Source organism: Bufo gargarizans, chromosome 8 (genome assembly GCF_014858855.1).
Source record: "Bufo gargarizans isolate SCDJY-AF-19 chromosome 8, ASM1485885v1, whole genome shotgun sequence".
Classification (NCBI taxonomy): domain Eukaryota; kingdom Metazoa; phylum Chordata; class Amphibia; order Anura; family Bufonidae; genus Bufo; species Bufo gargarizans.
Genome location: NC_058087.1, coordinates 137,598,630 through 137,615,707, shown reverse-complemented (window position 1 = coordinate 137,615,707; position 17,078 = coordinate 137,598,630). Strand labels below are relative to the sequence as shown.

The 17,078-nt window shown below is 42.5% G+C and overlaps 1 protein-coding gene across 1 annotated transcript in view; it reads right to left on the bottom strand.

Annotated features, from left to right (window-relative positions):
* Positions 1–2,222: 2,222 nt before the first annotated feature.
* The window catches only part of OTOA (otoancorin), a 43,365-nt gene continuing 28,509 nt past the window's right edge, over positions 2,223–17,078 (bottom strand). Inside the window, exons 15-24 of the mRNA XM_044304504.1 lie at positions 16,698–16,888; positions 16,519–16,612; positions 14,612–14,741; positions 13,279–13,466; positions 13,030–13,185; positions 10,022–10,164; positions 7,956–8,092; positions 6,639–6,736; positions 3,560–3,758; positions 2,223–2,302 (exon numbers count right to left, since the gene is read on the bottom strand). Coding sequence (XP_044160439.1) covers positions 2,223–2,302; positions 3,560–3,758; positions 6,639–6,736; positions 7,956–8,092; positions 10,022–10,164; positions 13,030–13,185; positions 13,279–13,466; positions 14,612–14,741; positions 16,519–16,612; positions 16,698–16,888 — 1,416 coding nt within the window. The remainder of the gene's footprint in view (positions 2,303–3,559; positions 3,759–6,638; positions 6,737–7,955; positions 8,093–10,021; positions 10,165–13,029; positions 13,186–13,278; positions 13,467–14,611; positions 14,742–16,518; positions 16,613–16,697; positions 16,889–17,078) is intronic.

Here is a 17,078-nt window from a genome sequence, read left to right as displayed (position 1 = left end):
CTGTGCATGTGCCGTGGGAGAGGCATGTGCCCTTGGAGGATTATTTGGTGGTGGACCTCCAGATTTAACCTTTTCAGTTTTCTCTTCAGGGGGTTTGTAGTACAACTTTCCCCTGAAAACTTGTGGCTTCCAATCTTCAGTTTCTATCTCTCGCTACCTTAATCCAGATGCTAACTACATCTTCACATGCATGATCCTTAATCCACCCATTGTGGGTGTGCTTTAACCTTTCCCAAACCTCTAAATCGAGGTTTCCATGCTTCATACCTGCTTTTTCCAACACTTTGTCAACTTTCTTTAACCCATCTTTGCCACCTCTCTTTTCTACCAGTTGTTTAGCGGTCTCATAAGCTTTGGGAATGTTGTTCTGGTTACACATTGTCTATTCCTGAATCTGTGCTTACTAGGGGGAACCTAGATGTCTATTTTCTCCACAAAAGCTTCCCCACCCTATCCTCAGGTGTACTTCTGTGCTACTTTAAAGCCAAAGCCTCTCTAAGCTTCTGGACCCTTCCCCTAGCTTTCTGCCAGATTCTACACACACAATAAACAATGACAAATACGTAGACAGTTACTCCTAGAACAATCCCAAGCAATTCCCAGCTAAAATCCTAGTTTGAATCTATCCACCACTCATGTGTTCGTCTGATAGCCCTTTACCAGGGTCGCAGATTCTTAAACATAAACTAGGTACGACTGTAAAGTTACCTTATAGTCTGCTAGACCCTCGAACAAGACAAATGCCAGACAGGGAAGTACAGACTACTTGTAAGAAAAAGGTCTTACCTCAGCGCTGATTTTCGTCTGCTTGTCCCGGTGTGGCACGTCTAGGTCCAGGGTCTCAGCAGGAAGGACTTAGTCATGACCCACGTATTGGGCGGCAAGTTTCTGTCGGGGCAAAAACCGCAATGCCGGATGGGCGGTGGACTCCAAATTAGAAGTTATGAGTACTCAGAGAAATTGATAACAGGCGCAATGCTGTGTATCAAGTGTTCCAACTTTATTGAAAGTAAGCAGAGATTATATACCGTTTTTCTGGATCATTTCCAAAGTGGGAGACAAGCATTTACATCATAAATCATTAAATCACAATCTGAAATAAGCATTTCTTGGCTATACGCCTGAAACGTGGGTGTTCGTCACGGACTCGTCCTGCTAATAATTGTACGAATTCCTCAAAGGGACAAAGTTGGAGGGGCTAGGAGCGACCTTGAAGTCACAGTAATCTTACACACAGAAATTCAAAGTTTATATCATAGATTCTACAGGTTTAAGGCTTATAACATAAAATGGCTGTACAAGGCACAACATGGAGTCTCAACCATTACAAGTGCGCAAGCACAGCCACTGCTGCTGGATTGCAGGGTGGTCGTAACCATGGAAAAAGAAGTGTATAATGTGAGCAAAATGGACAATCACAATACATTAGTAAGTGCCTTGTATTAACTTTCTCTACATAATAAATGTTACTTGCTGAAGTCGGACAACCCCTTTAAGGTTTTACACAAATTGCAGTAAAACCACTTTTTAATAGAGGCAGGCCAGGCAACTCACTATGTTGCCAGCCTAACAGGATTCTACCTAGGATGCCAGGTTGGCAATTATGATTGTGGTTATGCTGTGAGAACTGTATTATGGGTCTGTACAACATCTGAAGTATGGCCATGTGTATGAGATAGTAGGTGGACTTCTCTGGTGGTCATTTCCATACATTCATTTTAAAATTGGTGAATGTCCTTGTATTGGTAAGCAAAGTCAATTGTGCTTTCTAACACCCGTGCGTACTGACCAGGATACCCTTTTGGCATATATTTAGTCCATAGACTATGCCAGGGATCAGCAACCTCCTCCAGCGCTCCAGCTGTGGTAAAACTACGACTCCCAGCATGCTTGGCTGTTCTCAGAATTTCCATAGAAGTGAATGGGGCAAGCTGGGACTTGTAGTCTCACAACTGCTGGAAGTTGCTGACCCCTGGACTAGGCAAATGTGTTGTGTATATTTGATGTGATCATAGCCTTAAATTGTTCCAATTCACAAGTAAATCAACTCCTGGACCGCATCCGCATAAAAATATTTTATTTTGCTCACAGATATTTTTTAGTGTTATTGTAAAAATGAAAGTCATGCATAAAAATGAAATTGTTACGCCCAATATGGGTGAATAAAGACACAGTCCCAATAAATGGGTGAGGAAGTGGCGCGGGGTTGGCACAGTACACAATTAAGAATAGTAAGACGTTACTGATGTCCAAGTCATGGATAAAGCAAACACAAGGCAATAATCTGCTGTCACTGTGACACCTGAAAGAAAAAAGAAGATGGAAAATTAATTAATTATTTTTTTTATGAAAAAAAATGCTACAAATACAAAAAACAGGCCATATGACATCACAATATAATTGGCCTTGTTTGCCCACGGCGCCCCCTTTGTTCTTCTGAACCCAGCGCTACAGCCCATACATGAAATGCGCCACCTGAGTACTGCACAGAGTGCTTTGTACAGCGATAAAAAGAGGAGGCGCAATGACCCAAATTTATTATAACATTACATTGGCACGTTAGCTAATTTTCACATTTGAAGACGTAAGCCTCATTCACACGTCAGTGTTCCACGTACGTGTGCTGTCCCTGTGCTCTACGAACAGCACACGTCCCCATTCATTTTAATGTGTGTATTCACACATCAGTGTTTTAGCACGGTCCGTGGGTCCATGTTTTTAGCACAGAAGCATGTCCGTGTTCATGGATCAATCACGCCCATTATAGTCTATGGGTCTGTGAACACGGATAATTAGAAAGAGATGCTTTGAAAATAATTTTTCCGCTGTGCAGGGTCAGTAAAACACGGATGGCACAGGGACAGCAAAAAATGGACACACGGATCCTTCACGGACAGCTTCACGGATGCATCACTGACCACCTTCTCACGGATTTCAGCACAGACACCGACGTGTGAATGAGGCTTTACATTGATTTAAATCTGAACAACCTGGGTTATTGCACAATGATAATTATTGGCAATTCTTTTTTATAGTTTGGTCATTAAAGGGTTTGTCTCATTTAGGGAACCAGGTTATAAAAATCATTTTCATGTACCCTACCTGAAAGTAACAGGTCTGTTTTACTGCATAGGGAACGCCATAAAAACCCATAAAGATGTTGCAGAATTGCATTCTTTTTTTTTTTCCAGTTACACCCCATTTGGAATTTTTTTCCAGCTCCCCACTACATTGTATGCAATTTAAAATGGTACCATTAGAAAGTACAACCTGTCCCGCAAAAATGAAACCCCTCATATGTCTAATGTGAACAGAAAAATAAAAAAGTTATGGCCCCAGAAAGGCGGTAGTGAAAAACAAAGAGCAAAAAAATATATATTTTTTTCCCCGGGGCTAAAAGGGTTAATAGCTAAATATTTTACACTTATATTATAAAATGTTTTCTTCTTTTTTCATGTTTTATAAGTTTGGAGGATTTTGGAGATGTCATATAACCTTTATGCCCATAAGATACATAGTGGCTGAGGGTACTGCACACGCCTGACTACTGACTACTTACTCTTGGACACAGGGGGAGAGGTTGCTGTGGTGGTTGAGCGGGTTGTCACTAGTGCCGAGGTGTTAGTGCTTGCTCTCCTGCCCTCTAGTGCCTGCTTTAGGCTCTGCAGTTGTACGCTGTTCAGCAGCGCACGCTGGGATCCTGTAACCATTGCTCCATTCTCAGGGCCAAGGTTTGTGATGTGTTCAGGTGACAGCTCCTTAGGAAAGAACATTATTAGCCTGTCTGTGTGTTTTTTTAAATTACTACACCTAGTAAGGGCTCATTCACACGACTGTATGAACGAGTCTCCACAATTTAGCGTAACGGTTGCGGACCCATTCATTTCCATGGGGCCGCAAAAGATGTGGACAGTACACCGTGTGCTATCCGCATCCGTAGTTCTGTTCCGCGGCCCCACAAAAAAGATAGAGCATGTCCTATTCTTGGCAGCAATCGCGGGCAAGAATAGGCATTTCTATATTGGGTTCACCCGTTCCGTTCTGCAAATTGCGGAACGCACATGTACGGCTTCCGTGTTTTGCGTATTCGCAATTTGCGGACCGCAAAACATGGCGCGGTCATGTGAATGTGCCCTTATACTGTATACACCGTAAATTTCTTAAATTCTCTTAAAATGTTAAATTGTTATGAATTATTAGTTATGTGTACATTTATATACGCTTTATGGCCAAACGTATGTGGACACCTGATCATCACACCTACATGCGCTTGTTGAATCTCCCATTCTAAAACCATAGGTGGTTATAGGGATTTGGGCCCTCTACTCTTCTGAGAAGGCTTTCCACAAGACTTTGGAACGTGTGAGAATTAGAGCTCATTCAGCCAAAAGAGCATTTGCGAAGTCAAGCAATTTTGGATGAGAAGGTCTGTCTCACAGACGATCTTCTAATATATCCCTAACATGTTTAAAGGGGTTCTCTCACTTCAGCAAATGGTCTTTTGTCACGTTGAAAATGTTAATACAAGCCACTTACTAATGTATTGTGATTTTCCATATTGCCTCCTTTCCTGGCTTGATTAATTTTTCCATCACATTATACACTGCTCGTTTCCATGGTTACGACCACCCTGCAAACCAGAGTCAGTGGCCGTGCTTACACACTATAGGAAAAAGTGCCGGCCTATGTGCTCTCCTATAGTCCTGGCCACTAGAGAGGCTGGTGCTTTTTGTGCACGACCACTGCTGATAGATTGCAGGGTGGTCCTAACCATGGAAGTGAGCAGTATAATGTATAATGTGATATAAAAATGAATCCAGCCAGCAAAGGAAGCAATATGGACAATCACAATATATTAGTAAGTGCCTTGTATTAACTTTCTCTACATGATAAATATCACTTACTGAAGTGAGACAACCCCTTTAATGTCAGGGCTATACCTTTATGGGACTCACTTTGCTTTAGCATTAACTATACCCTTCACTGGAAATACCAACCCCAGAGGATGACCCTCCTTCACCAAAGTTTACTTAGGCACTCACACAGCTGAGCAGGTTAAATATAGGAACTGACTTGGTATAGATGGCATCCCATGACGGTGCCAAGTTTAAGGGGTTTTTCTGAGATTATCGTATTGATGTCCTATTTTCAAGATAGGCCACAACGACAACAAACAACCGACAGGGAACCGGAGGGTAACGCTCTGGTACGACAACCAGGGACCGCAGCAACACAGCTCCAGTGGGTCAGTATAGAAGTCCAGGCAGGAAGCTCTATATCTGGCAACCAGAGAAGTGAGAGAGGGGAATATAAGGAGGTTGGGAGTGCTGGACAAGAAACAGCTGAGGAGAAGAAGCTACGGATCCCTGAGTGAGACAAAAAGGATTGCAAGGCAAACACAGAAAGCTACTATTAAGTAACAGCACTATCTTTAGACATAGAGCACGCAGCCACCCACTGCGACTTCCTGACCCCGGGTATAACGGAGTCAGACGTGGCTCTTGACACCCTCGTGACAGATGCACACCGGACAACCATAGCCTCCTCAAACAACTGATCAGCGAAGGGTATCCCACCAATCTGATACTGATGACCTATCCTAAGAAGAGGTGATCAATATTAAAAACTCGGAAAACCTCTTAAGGGCTCATGCACACGACCGTATGTATTTTGTAGTCCCAAAAAACGGAACCGCAAAAAAAAAAGGATGACGTCCTTGTGCATTCAGTATTTTTCAGAACGGAACAGCTGGCCCCTAATAAAACAGTACTACCCTTGTCCGTAAAGCGGACAATAAGACCTCTTGCACACGACCGTATGGCTTTTTCAGTATTTTGTTGTCCATTTTAAACAGATCCGCTTTTCCGTTTTGCCGTTCCTTTTTTCTGTTTGGTTTCCGTTTGTGATCTGTTTTTTGCGGATCGCAAATGGAAACGGAAGCATACAATAATGTTTAAACAGTAAGTACATAAAAAAATTGGGCTGGGAATAAAATTTTCAATAGATGGTTCCGCAAAAACGGAACGGATACGGAAGACATACCGATGCATTCCCTATGCATTCAGTTTTTTTCACGGAACCATTGACTTGAATGGAGACACGGAATAAGATTTGCGGGCAATAATAGGACATGTTCTATCTTTGAACGGAACGGAAACGGAATGCATACGAGTACCTTCCGTTGTTTTTGCAGACCCATAGAAGTGAATGATTCCACATACGGACTGCCAACGGAACACAAATAAACGGAACAGAAATGGAAAAAAAAACGTTTGTGTGCAAAAGGCCTAATAGGACATGTTCTATTTTTTTGCGGAACGGGAATACAGACATGCACACAGAGTAACTTCCGTTTTTTTTTGCGGACCCATTGAAATGAATGGTTCCGCATACGGTCCGCAAAAAAACGGAACGGACATGGAAAGAAAATACGGTCATGTGAATGAGCGCTTAAAGTCACTGAGCTTTTCTGGCTACTACCAGTGTTTGTTCATGGCGTTTGCATGACTGTGTGATTGGTTTATACACATATTTGAAATGGTTGTGGCTAAAATGCGTGAACTCCACAAGTAAGAGGAGTATCCACATACTTCTGGCTATATATATTTAATTAAATTTAATAAATGTACCGTAATTACCTTAAATATCTCCTGAGGTATAAGTTTAATGGCGGAAGGCTGAATATAGGACATAAGTCTTGGATCCAGAGCCTCAAAATCTTCTTTACTGAAACCAGCTTAAAAAAAAGACCACATATCAAGAATATTGGTCAGTACATACTGTTACCAGTGCAACCTCAATTGGTTCAGAGAGTTAAAGGGATTGTCTAGAAAGGGTTAAATAAAAACTAAAATAAAAAGCAATACTTACCTCACTGATCCCACCACCGGTATCATTTCAACCCACTTACCGTGTTCCCCTCTGGCCTCCTCTTCCTGATCCAGTCTTGACACACAGGAAATGCCCACCCGAGCAATTACTGGCTGAGGCGGGTCACTGCTGCTGCCAATGACTGGCTGAGCGGAAAAGCAGTGGGACCATGAGGTCAGTAATGTTTTTTTTTTTTTTTTCTGCCCCTTATCTAAAACTTTTTAGCCCACTGGACAACTCCTATAAAGGGGTTGTGCCATGAAAACAACTTATCTCCTTATCACAGGATCGAAGTGTCTGATTGGCAGAGGTCCAAACACTGGGGCTCCCACTTATCACGAGAAGGGGGACCCATGCTCCACGTTTTGAATGGAGCGGAAGACCAGCATTCATGTCCGCCTCTCCATTTGACCCTATGGGACTGCCGGAGATAGCTTAGTACAAGTGCTCGGCCATGTTTGGTAGCCCCATAGAACTGAATGCACTGGCAGTGTGACCACCACTCTATTCACATGAGGAAGAATGGGCTGCGGGGCACCAGTGGTCAGAGCCCTGCTGATCAGACACTTATGCCCTATCCTGTGGATAAGAGATAAATTGTCCTCATGGGACAACTTCTTTAAATATCTTCAATCCAGCAGTATAGGGGTTTCTGGACTACTGGACAGTCATAAAAAAGTATGCTGTGCATCAGGGATGCCCAACCTGCGGCCCTCCAGCTGTTTCAAATCTACAACTCCCAGCATGCCAGGACAGCCTACAGCTATTAGGGCATGATGAGAGTTGTAATTTTTCAATACCTGGAAGGCCACAGGTTGATCATCCCCACTGTCATAATTTACTTCTACAGATAGATCTTAAACTCTACACAAGATATGTCAACATTTATAATAGATTGACATTTCAGCTCCATCTTTTGGTTCTGGAAATTGGGGAATTACATATTATCATGACGTTCTGTGTTGGACACATCTGCCGGAACATCCACATTTTTGGATTATTGGCAGCTGGATTCATGGAATTTCACCTTATACCAATTTTTAGGAAAGCCTAGAAGAGTGTAATGTCATCTACCTTGGGTTTACCTGTTATGTAGCCAACATCATTCAAAATGAAATGGCTCCACTTTTCAGTTTTTCCCAAAATTTTCTCTGTCTTATTTTTAAAAGCTTGCAGGATTCTTGGACTACAAGGGAAAGATCCAATTCTGGAAATAATAGAGCTTGGAAAAGAAAGAAAAAAGAAGAAAAGATCACAAAGCAGTTTACAACATGACTTAGCATGTTAAAGGAGTTGCTCCCCGAAGACAACATCTATCCATATGCTCTATTAGAGCATATGGACATCATGGAGAGGACCCCTTGCCTTGGAATCCCTTCAATGAGCCAGAAAGGAGAGATGCCATATACAAGCAAATTCCGTTCTGATGTAATCAGAGCAGTCCATGTATTACAAAGATGGCCGTTCTGAAAGGGGTTGACTCTGATGAGACAGGGCCTCTGAAGTTTATTCAATTTATACAGTGAAAACAGGAAGCTATGAAGGTCATACATATGTAGTGTCCCACATATGTGTGTATGGTCCACTCCAAATTGTTATATATAGTATGATGTCATTTTGCACTATTCCTTTGTCTATGCTGCTGAATCCATATTACAGGCTGGTAACATGCATTACATACTTTCACCACTAGAGGTCACACCATCACACCATTTATATAGTGCAGCCACAGAAGTTAGAGAGAGATTAGGAGTTGGGAGTTAGGAGAAAGGAGAGGAGAACATTCTTTTCTCTGTTCTCCCTGGCCTAGCCCGGGGAACCAATTTACCTCAACCTTTGAGTCCAAGATTAGGACTATCTGATACTACACTGTAGATTACCCTTCCAGGGTATAAAGTGAATTATCACTTTAAGGACCACACATTTTTAAAATAATGAAGCAGAGAGTTTGCCTGCCTTGAGGGAGATCGCCCTTGGGTTGCTGGTTTACTTAACTATAGACTTTTTGCAAAGAAAGATAACTGCAGTTTATCAGGTTTTAGTCAACTTTGCATTAGGTGGAGAGTTTCTAAGCTACAGGCTGCCCACCGTAACCAAGGAAAGAAAGGCCATCTGTCAGAATACTTACTTACAGAGGATCTAAACTACTATTGAAAGGCTGAGTAACAAAAGCAAGAAAAGGAACTAAGTACAAGTAAGAACATCACCTCTACTAAAGTGAGCTGGAGCTAACCTCTGCACTTCACCTCAAGGAGCCTACTAATTTGGATTTGCAGCTTTATCCATTTTTGCCATCTGTATGCAAGACAAAGTGATGATATTGGATGCCTTACTACATCTGACAAGTAAAGTTCCTGTTTGGTTTAACTACTGCCTCATTCTTCTGCTCCATCTCTTAATTGCACCTTACGGTGCTAGCATCACGAACACAGGGGCCCAGCCGCCAAATCACCCTAAGCATCCACATTGCCATCAAGGGCACCTCAACTTCCATCTGGCTGGTGTTCCCTGCAAGCGAGAGTGCCCCGGAGGATTTAGTGTTGTCTTCCCATCCACTGCACGCCAGCCTCAGGAGACAACTGATCTGTGAGTACTACGATCCTCGGCACCTCATCACTAGTACTCTCACCACACATCACCCCTAGGGTGCCCTGTGCGTTGCACATAGGTAGACATTTAGCCACTTTGTTCATGGCCAATGGTTAGGAAACAAGCAAGGAGATACTTGATCAAACCAAGCCTAACCCTCTACTCGACTCAGACTGAAGAGATTTTGGACGTATCATGACGAGAGACACGGCTAAAAAATATGGTTGAAAGTATTCAGTGAAAAGTGAACACATACTACTGAAAAGCCTGAAGATTTTTCTGGAAAAGCAAATTATGGCAGGAGTCTGGTTATAATGGGTGAAGAAACAGTTGTCGCACCTGGGCCTGGGTTCCTGAGAGTTGGACCCCGACCAATATAATATTAATTGTCTATCTTAAGGATAGGCCATCAATTTTGTAGATGCCTTTGAACACACATGCTGAATAGAATGATAAATGAGAATATACAGACCAGTCAAATTATAAAAATTTCAAGAATTCTGTATGTACGTGGAAAGACCATAGTATGATCTTCAATTTATAATAATTCAGGAACACATACTGAAACTCCAAAGTGTTGATGTCATCTATCTGCTTGACGTCAGCAGCACATACACTGTTTCCCAACCCGGCAAGTTCAAAGCTCTTCAAATCTTTTATTGATTTTCCAGAATCGTTTAGGAAACCATGAAGTATGGCCTTTGCCTGTGAAGAAGCAGGAAAATTAGCTGTGTTTATCTAAATAGATTTAAAGTAAAGCATTGTGATTTTAAAGAATAAGACATTTACAATAGTTCCTCTGATACAAGGCAATAGAATAGCCCACAAAACCTGTGCACTGGACCTGAGAGGTGGATAAAGGGAGATGGAAACAGATGGTGCTGGTCAGTATTTCTAATTTTACATTCCAAGCATTCAAAATGTTCCATATATTCACTGATTTTTCTTTTATCAGGGGTAGTGTGAATATACACATTTATTCTGCCAGGTTCTGCTCCTGCAAGTGCCCAGGAAGTGATGCTTCACTGTAAAGTTCTCCCTGCATTGAGCTGCTTCACAGCTCATCCTCTCTGCTCTGAGTGACAGCTGTATCATCCAACCAGGAGGCCGTTACCGTTGTAATCCAGAGCAATGGGGATGGGCTGTGAAGCAGTTCAATACAGGGAGGACTTCATGATGAAACTCCACTTTCAGGACACTTGCAGGAGCGGAACCTAGCAGAATAAAAGTTCATTTCACACTACTCTAAATGTCTGCAAAAGGTATGTTTGTCCTGATCTCCCAAGCCTCTACTGCATGGGCAAAAACTGCAAATAGACTGTTTAATAAAAAATAAATTGGAAATGAAAAACAAAAAAAGTGATATACAGGTCCTTCTCAAAAAATTTGCATATTGTGATAAAGTTCATTATTTTCTGTAATGTACTGATAAACATTAGACTTTCATATATTTTGGATTCATTACACACAACTGAAGTAGTTCAAGCTTTTTATTGTTTTAATATTGATGATTTTGGCATACAGCTCATGAAAACCCAAATTTCCTATCTTAAAAAATTAGCATATTTCATCCGACCAATAAAAGAAAAGTGTTTTTAATACAAAAAAAGTCAACCTTCAAATAATTATGTTCAGTTATGCACTCAATACTTGGTCGGGAATCCTTTTGCAGAAATCACTGCTTCAATGCGGCGTGGCATGGAGGCAATCAGCCTGTGGCACTGCTGAGGTGTTATGGAGGCCCAGGATGCTTCGATAGCGGCCTTAAGCTCATCCAGAGTGTTGGGTCTTGTGTCTCTCAACTTTCTCTTCCCAATATCCCACAGATTCTCTATGGGGTTCAGGTCAGGAGAGTTGGCAGGCCAATTGAGCACAGTAATACCATGGTCAGTAAACCATTTACCAGTGGTTTTGGCACTGTGAGCAGGTGCCAGGTCGTGCTGAAAAATGAAATCTTCATCTCCATAAAGCTTTTCAGCAGATGGAAGCATGAAGTGCTCCAAAATCTCCTGATGGCTAGCTGCATTGACCCTGCCCTTGATAAAACACAGTGGACCAACACCAGCAGCTGACATGGCACCCCAGACCATCACTGACTGTGGGTACTTGACACTGGACTTCAGGCATTTTGGCATTTCCCTCTCCCCAGTCTTCCTCCAGACTCTGGCACCTTGATTTCCGAATGACATGCAACAGTCCAGTGCTGCTTCTCTGTAGCCCAGGTCAGGCGCTTCTGCCGCTGTTTCTGGTTCAAAAGTGGCTTGACCTGGGGAATGCAGCACCTGTAGCCCATTTCCTGCACACGCCTGTACGCGGTGGCTCTGGATGTTTCTACTCCAGACTCAGTCCACTGCTTCCGCAGGTCCCCCAAGGTCTGGAATCGGTCCTTCTCCACAATCTTCCTCAGGGTCCGGTCACCTCTTCTCGTTGTGCAGCGTTTTCTGCCACACTTTTTCCTTCCCACAGACTTCCCACTGAGGTGCCTTGATACAGCACTCTGGGAACAGCCTATTCGTTCAGGAATTTCTTTCTGTGTCTTACCCTCTTGCTTGAGGGTGTCAATGATGGCCTTCTGGACAGCAGTCAGGTCGGCAGTCTTACCCATGATTGCGGTTTTGAGTAATGAACCAGGCTGGGAGTTTTTAAAAGCCTCAGGAATCTTTTGCAGGTGTTTAGAGTTAATTAGTTGATTCAGATGATTAGGTTAATAGCTCGTTTAGAGAACCTTTTCATGATATGCTAATTTTTTGAGATAGGAATTTTGGGTTTTCATGAGCTGTATGCCAAAATCATCAATATTAAAACAATAAAAGGCTTGAACTACTTCAGTTGGTGTGTAATAAATCTAAAATATATGAAAGTCTAATGTTTATCAGTACATTACAGAAAATAATGAACTTTATCACAATATGCTAATTTTTTGAGAAGGACCTGTATAGTGTGTATCAAGTCCTAGGTTGCATGCTCATAGTAAACCCAAGATATACAAAATCTGTGCCTATACCATAGTATATTCTGCACCTGTCACCTTGCAACCTAATGGTTTATATACTGCCACATGCTCTTATTGAATCAACTTGTATGTATTATAACCAATCCATAGTGAAATGCTGATGTATACACTGATATAGCAATGTATTAGCTGCATCTAAAAGCAGGTTATATCCTAGGGAATAAATGGCGACCTGCAGGAAAATACGGAATACTTAGAACACTCACGACTACCAGTACAGACAATGTCCGACTGGAGTTCCTTGGACCCACCGGAGGAAATTATTCTCGAGGCAGGTTTTGATTCAAAGAAATAGACCCTAGGCTCAAGTTATTGTCTCCAAAGGCAGCTCCAAATATTTTTTGTCTGGACCTTTGGGGCCTACTGTGGTATCAGAGCCTCGGCCCACCTGAGGATCCTCTGGTGGGCCAGTACAATGCTGAGTGCAGAAAATATGTAATAACTTTCCAACTATGTAAATGTCTACTACTTAATAACTACAGCCCACTCTTCAAAATATTTTTTTTTTTGAGCGCCCATAGCTATAAAACAGCACAAAAACCCTACACAGCACTCACCTGAGGAGAAGTCCATTCTGTCTGCTGGGTAAGGGCAGACACCATATCTATACAATCTAGGTATAGCTCATTCAACTCACGGACACTCAGCGTGGTGGCTATACGTCCCAATGCTGTAATGTGATAACTGTTCCATTCTGACAATGGGCCCCAAACCTTTTGAAGTAAGATTTGAACATTTTCAAAAGTGCAGAACAGTGGCACCCCTTATCGCCCCAAGCGTTACCCACACGAAGCATCATACTATACCATTTTTGCCTTTTCTTTCAAAATATATAACTGAGATTGATTGAAACGTCTTAGAACACCAAGGACTTGAACACATTTGGCAAAGGTGTCCAGTGTCATGCACTGCAGCTCCTCCGAAGTCCAGAATGCATTGGCTTCACCCAGTATCATCACTGTTCCAGCAGATGGCGCTCTAATGCCTATACACTCTATATATAAAACATCAACATGTTGGATCGCATGAGTGTTACTTAGGTAGTCACTGGCAGATCATATAATGTATATTTCCATGGACACTCCTGGCTATATGGTGGTAATTAACAGTATAGGCTACAGTCCTGGCAAAAGTGGAATTTTTCTTAAAGCCATACAACACCAAACTCTTCCGACTTATCAGTGAGAATCATATAGGTAAGGGGACACACCTCTATGATAAAGGTGCACATACACAGTAGATGAACATCAGCTGAACCCACCAATTTCTTCAGGACTGAATATCGAATGTGTGCCCTGGCTCTCCCCTGATAGTAGATGTTGGAGGAAGAAGGATCAAGTGTGACCAACCATGATCAGCATGACCCATCTTGTGTTCTTATGGAGGTGTCTTCTAGAATCCACTTTATTCTCTATTCCCCATTAAGAACAGAGGTATGTGTATGGTCTGAGGTCAGGTCTGGTAGCAGAGAGTCACAATCCAGTAAACAGGCGGAAAGGCAGTACACAGGCAGACAACAGAACAGACGCCTTGCAGGATACTAGCATGCTAGAAAACCTATTGCTCAAGAACCCTCCCACAGGGGAAAGTGCCAGACATTGTCTGGTAAAAAAAATTACGGTCTGTGTAGGGTCAGAGCAAGTCTGGTGGCTGAACCTGCAAGGAAGGAGACAGAGGGAGTTGGGTCCAGACCACTGGGAGAGGTGAGCAAAGCAGCAGCTGCCGCCTTAACATTAAGTTTGGTCGACAGCTGTATGGCCTCCTTAACAAACTGGTCAAGGAACAGAGAGGAACTCTATGATGATCACCGATCACTGTTGGACTGCAAAGGGCCCTCTAGGCCTAAAAGAGTGACTCTACCTACACAATGATTCAGTTTGCAAAATGTTGACATTTGATGTAATCAGATGTCAATTGAAAAAAATATAAAAATAACAAAAATTCTAAAAATGCACACTCTTTCTTTGTATAGAAAGTTGATTTTGATTCTTTTTTATTAGGTCTTAATATAACAGGCTACTCAATACCTGAGAAGACATTTGTTTGGTGGCAGGCGAACAATGAGCCTATTGAATACTATAGAGAAGAGAGGGAATGGCATCCTAATGACGCCCGCAGAATGTGACGAACCAGCTTTACCTGCCGTCTGGTCAGGCTCAGATATGTTGGCACCACGTAAGTGAATGGCATGGAATAATCCTGATAGCATCTCATCGCTCTGAGGTATGGCGGCTTCTCCTGATACAATCTCTGAGACCAGCTTCTGGAACTGAACACAAGTTAGGAGAAAACTGTACACAGATGAAATGCTTTATACACCTCGGCTCAGTAAAGGAAACTTGCATTCATTTTGGTGACCGAGTCATGACATTTCAAAAGCTTCTCAAGTTTAATTTTGGAACATTTTGTCACCACCTCCCAAGTATGTGCCGAGAATCTGAGGAAACTGAGGAAAGCAGAAAATGCAGAACACCTTCAGCAGCAAATTGCTGACCAATTAACATACTAAAAAGATCACTCTTCTCTAAATACTGTCATTCCCTCGCTGCTTAATTGGTTGCTTCATTTGCTCTTTTTAAAGAATAGCTGTGCAGATAATTTAAATGAGAGGGTAATGATATCCATCATAAGAATATTGCTTCATAGGCAGACCTATCATAGCCGGGCGGCGTATGCCTCTTCATAAATTAGTCTGTGCACCTCAAACGAAATTCTGACCCTCACCACGACCCCTTTGTCGGGAAGGCGGAGAGGCTGGCGGAATAACGGCAAAAGTTTTTGTGCAAATGCCGTGAGTCAGAAACACGCAGTTTGCAACTTTTTCACGCAACAAGTGGCATATTTTATTAATAAATTTGTTCCATACAGTTTAATTTTATTACAACCAACAACCACCCCTGTGTTCCAAAAAAAAAAGGTTGTCACAGCCCCACCCCATTAACAATAACATGTTGTTTAAAGGGAATCTGTACCCAGCGACCTCCCTATCCAACAGTTTGCACAGACAAATGGCTGTGGTTCACCTGATTAAAACGCCGGCTATCTTTAGGTAATCTGAGGCTCCTTCCCTGAGTGATCACACTTTTTCTTAATATGCAAATTAGGCCTTTAGTGCAATGAGGGTGTCACCAGTGCTCTTGTTGCACCCAAGCTCCACTCATTTCTGTGGCCAGCCTCTCCCTGGCTGCTTTGATTGACAGGTCCAGGCAGTGGCACAGCTGGTGCTGACCACAGAAAGAAGGGGAGCTTAGCTGCTGTGCATGTAGCCTTCTATCCACTTTATAGTTTTGGGCGCTAGCACTTTCCCAAAACAGCTGATTAGAGGGGGAGCCAAGTGTCGGACCCTCACCTATCTGATATTGATGACCTGTCCTGAGCATTGGTCATCAATATTTAAGTCCCCGAAAACCTCTTTAACAATACTACCCACCTTGAAGTTAGTGACACAAGTTTATCATAGACACTGCACCTAACTTGAACCCTACATAGCTGAATGTTTAAAGGGGTTTTACCATCTCAGACAATAGGGGGCATATCGCTAGGATATGCCCCTATTGTCTGATAGGTGCGGGTCCCAACTCTGGGACCCGCATCTACAATAAGAAAGGAGCAGGGAAATGAACAGAGGGCGCACTGCGCATGCGCAGCCACCCTCCATTCATTTCTACAGGGCCGCCGATAATAGCCAAGCACTGGCTCGGCTATTTCTGTCTTCCCCATAGAAATGAAGCAGGGGCCACGCGTGTCACAGGAAAGAAAGATGGAACTTTTGGATTTCAATATGCCAGATCCCTTTAGTCTCTCAGGAGATACGAGGTTTAGTCCCCAATAGGAATGCATGCATGCTCAGTTCAGCCAAGTATGCATGTGAACGGGAAAGTAGGAATAGATATCTGCCAGCCGACAGCTGTCTGAATGTTTTTTGCCAGCCTTAGACAATATGTCTGGAATCATAGTATACATGGACTGGAAGGCCACACATTCCTGCTACTTTTATTAGGTCAGTAATTCAAGGAGAACCTCAAAATGTGATATAATAGTGATACCTTTTCTGTTATAATCATCATCTCTTCTTTTGACAAAAGATTCCAGAAAGCCGCCATATCTTGCACTGTTTCAGACGACCAGTTTAATGGGTTTCTACACAGAACAGATATACTGATAATACATTGAGACAACGCTTCTTATCAGCGGACACAATGCTAACCTATAGATCCTTGCTTACCCGTAATGTTCCCAAATTCTGTGTTTAATTGCTTCACTTTGTTCTCGGCTGAGATTGGTGCAGGCCTTCATCTGATTTAACGCTGCCTCCATTACAGTGGAGGATATACCGGTCTCTATGATGCCTGGAGACAGGTGACAAATGAGATCCCCAAGTATATCGAGCTGATACACATCGGCAACAGAATTGTTCTGAAAGACGGAGGGAACGGTTATATTTGTTTGCAGTTGATCAGTGGTTTATACAGTCAGGTCCATAAATATTAGGACATCGACACAATTCTAACATTTTGGGCTCTATACACCACCTCAATGGATTTGAAATGAAACAAACAAGATGTGCTTTACCTGCAGACTGTCAGCTTTAATTTGAGGGTATTTA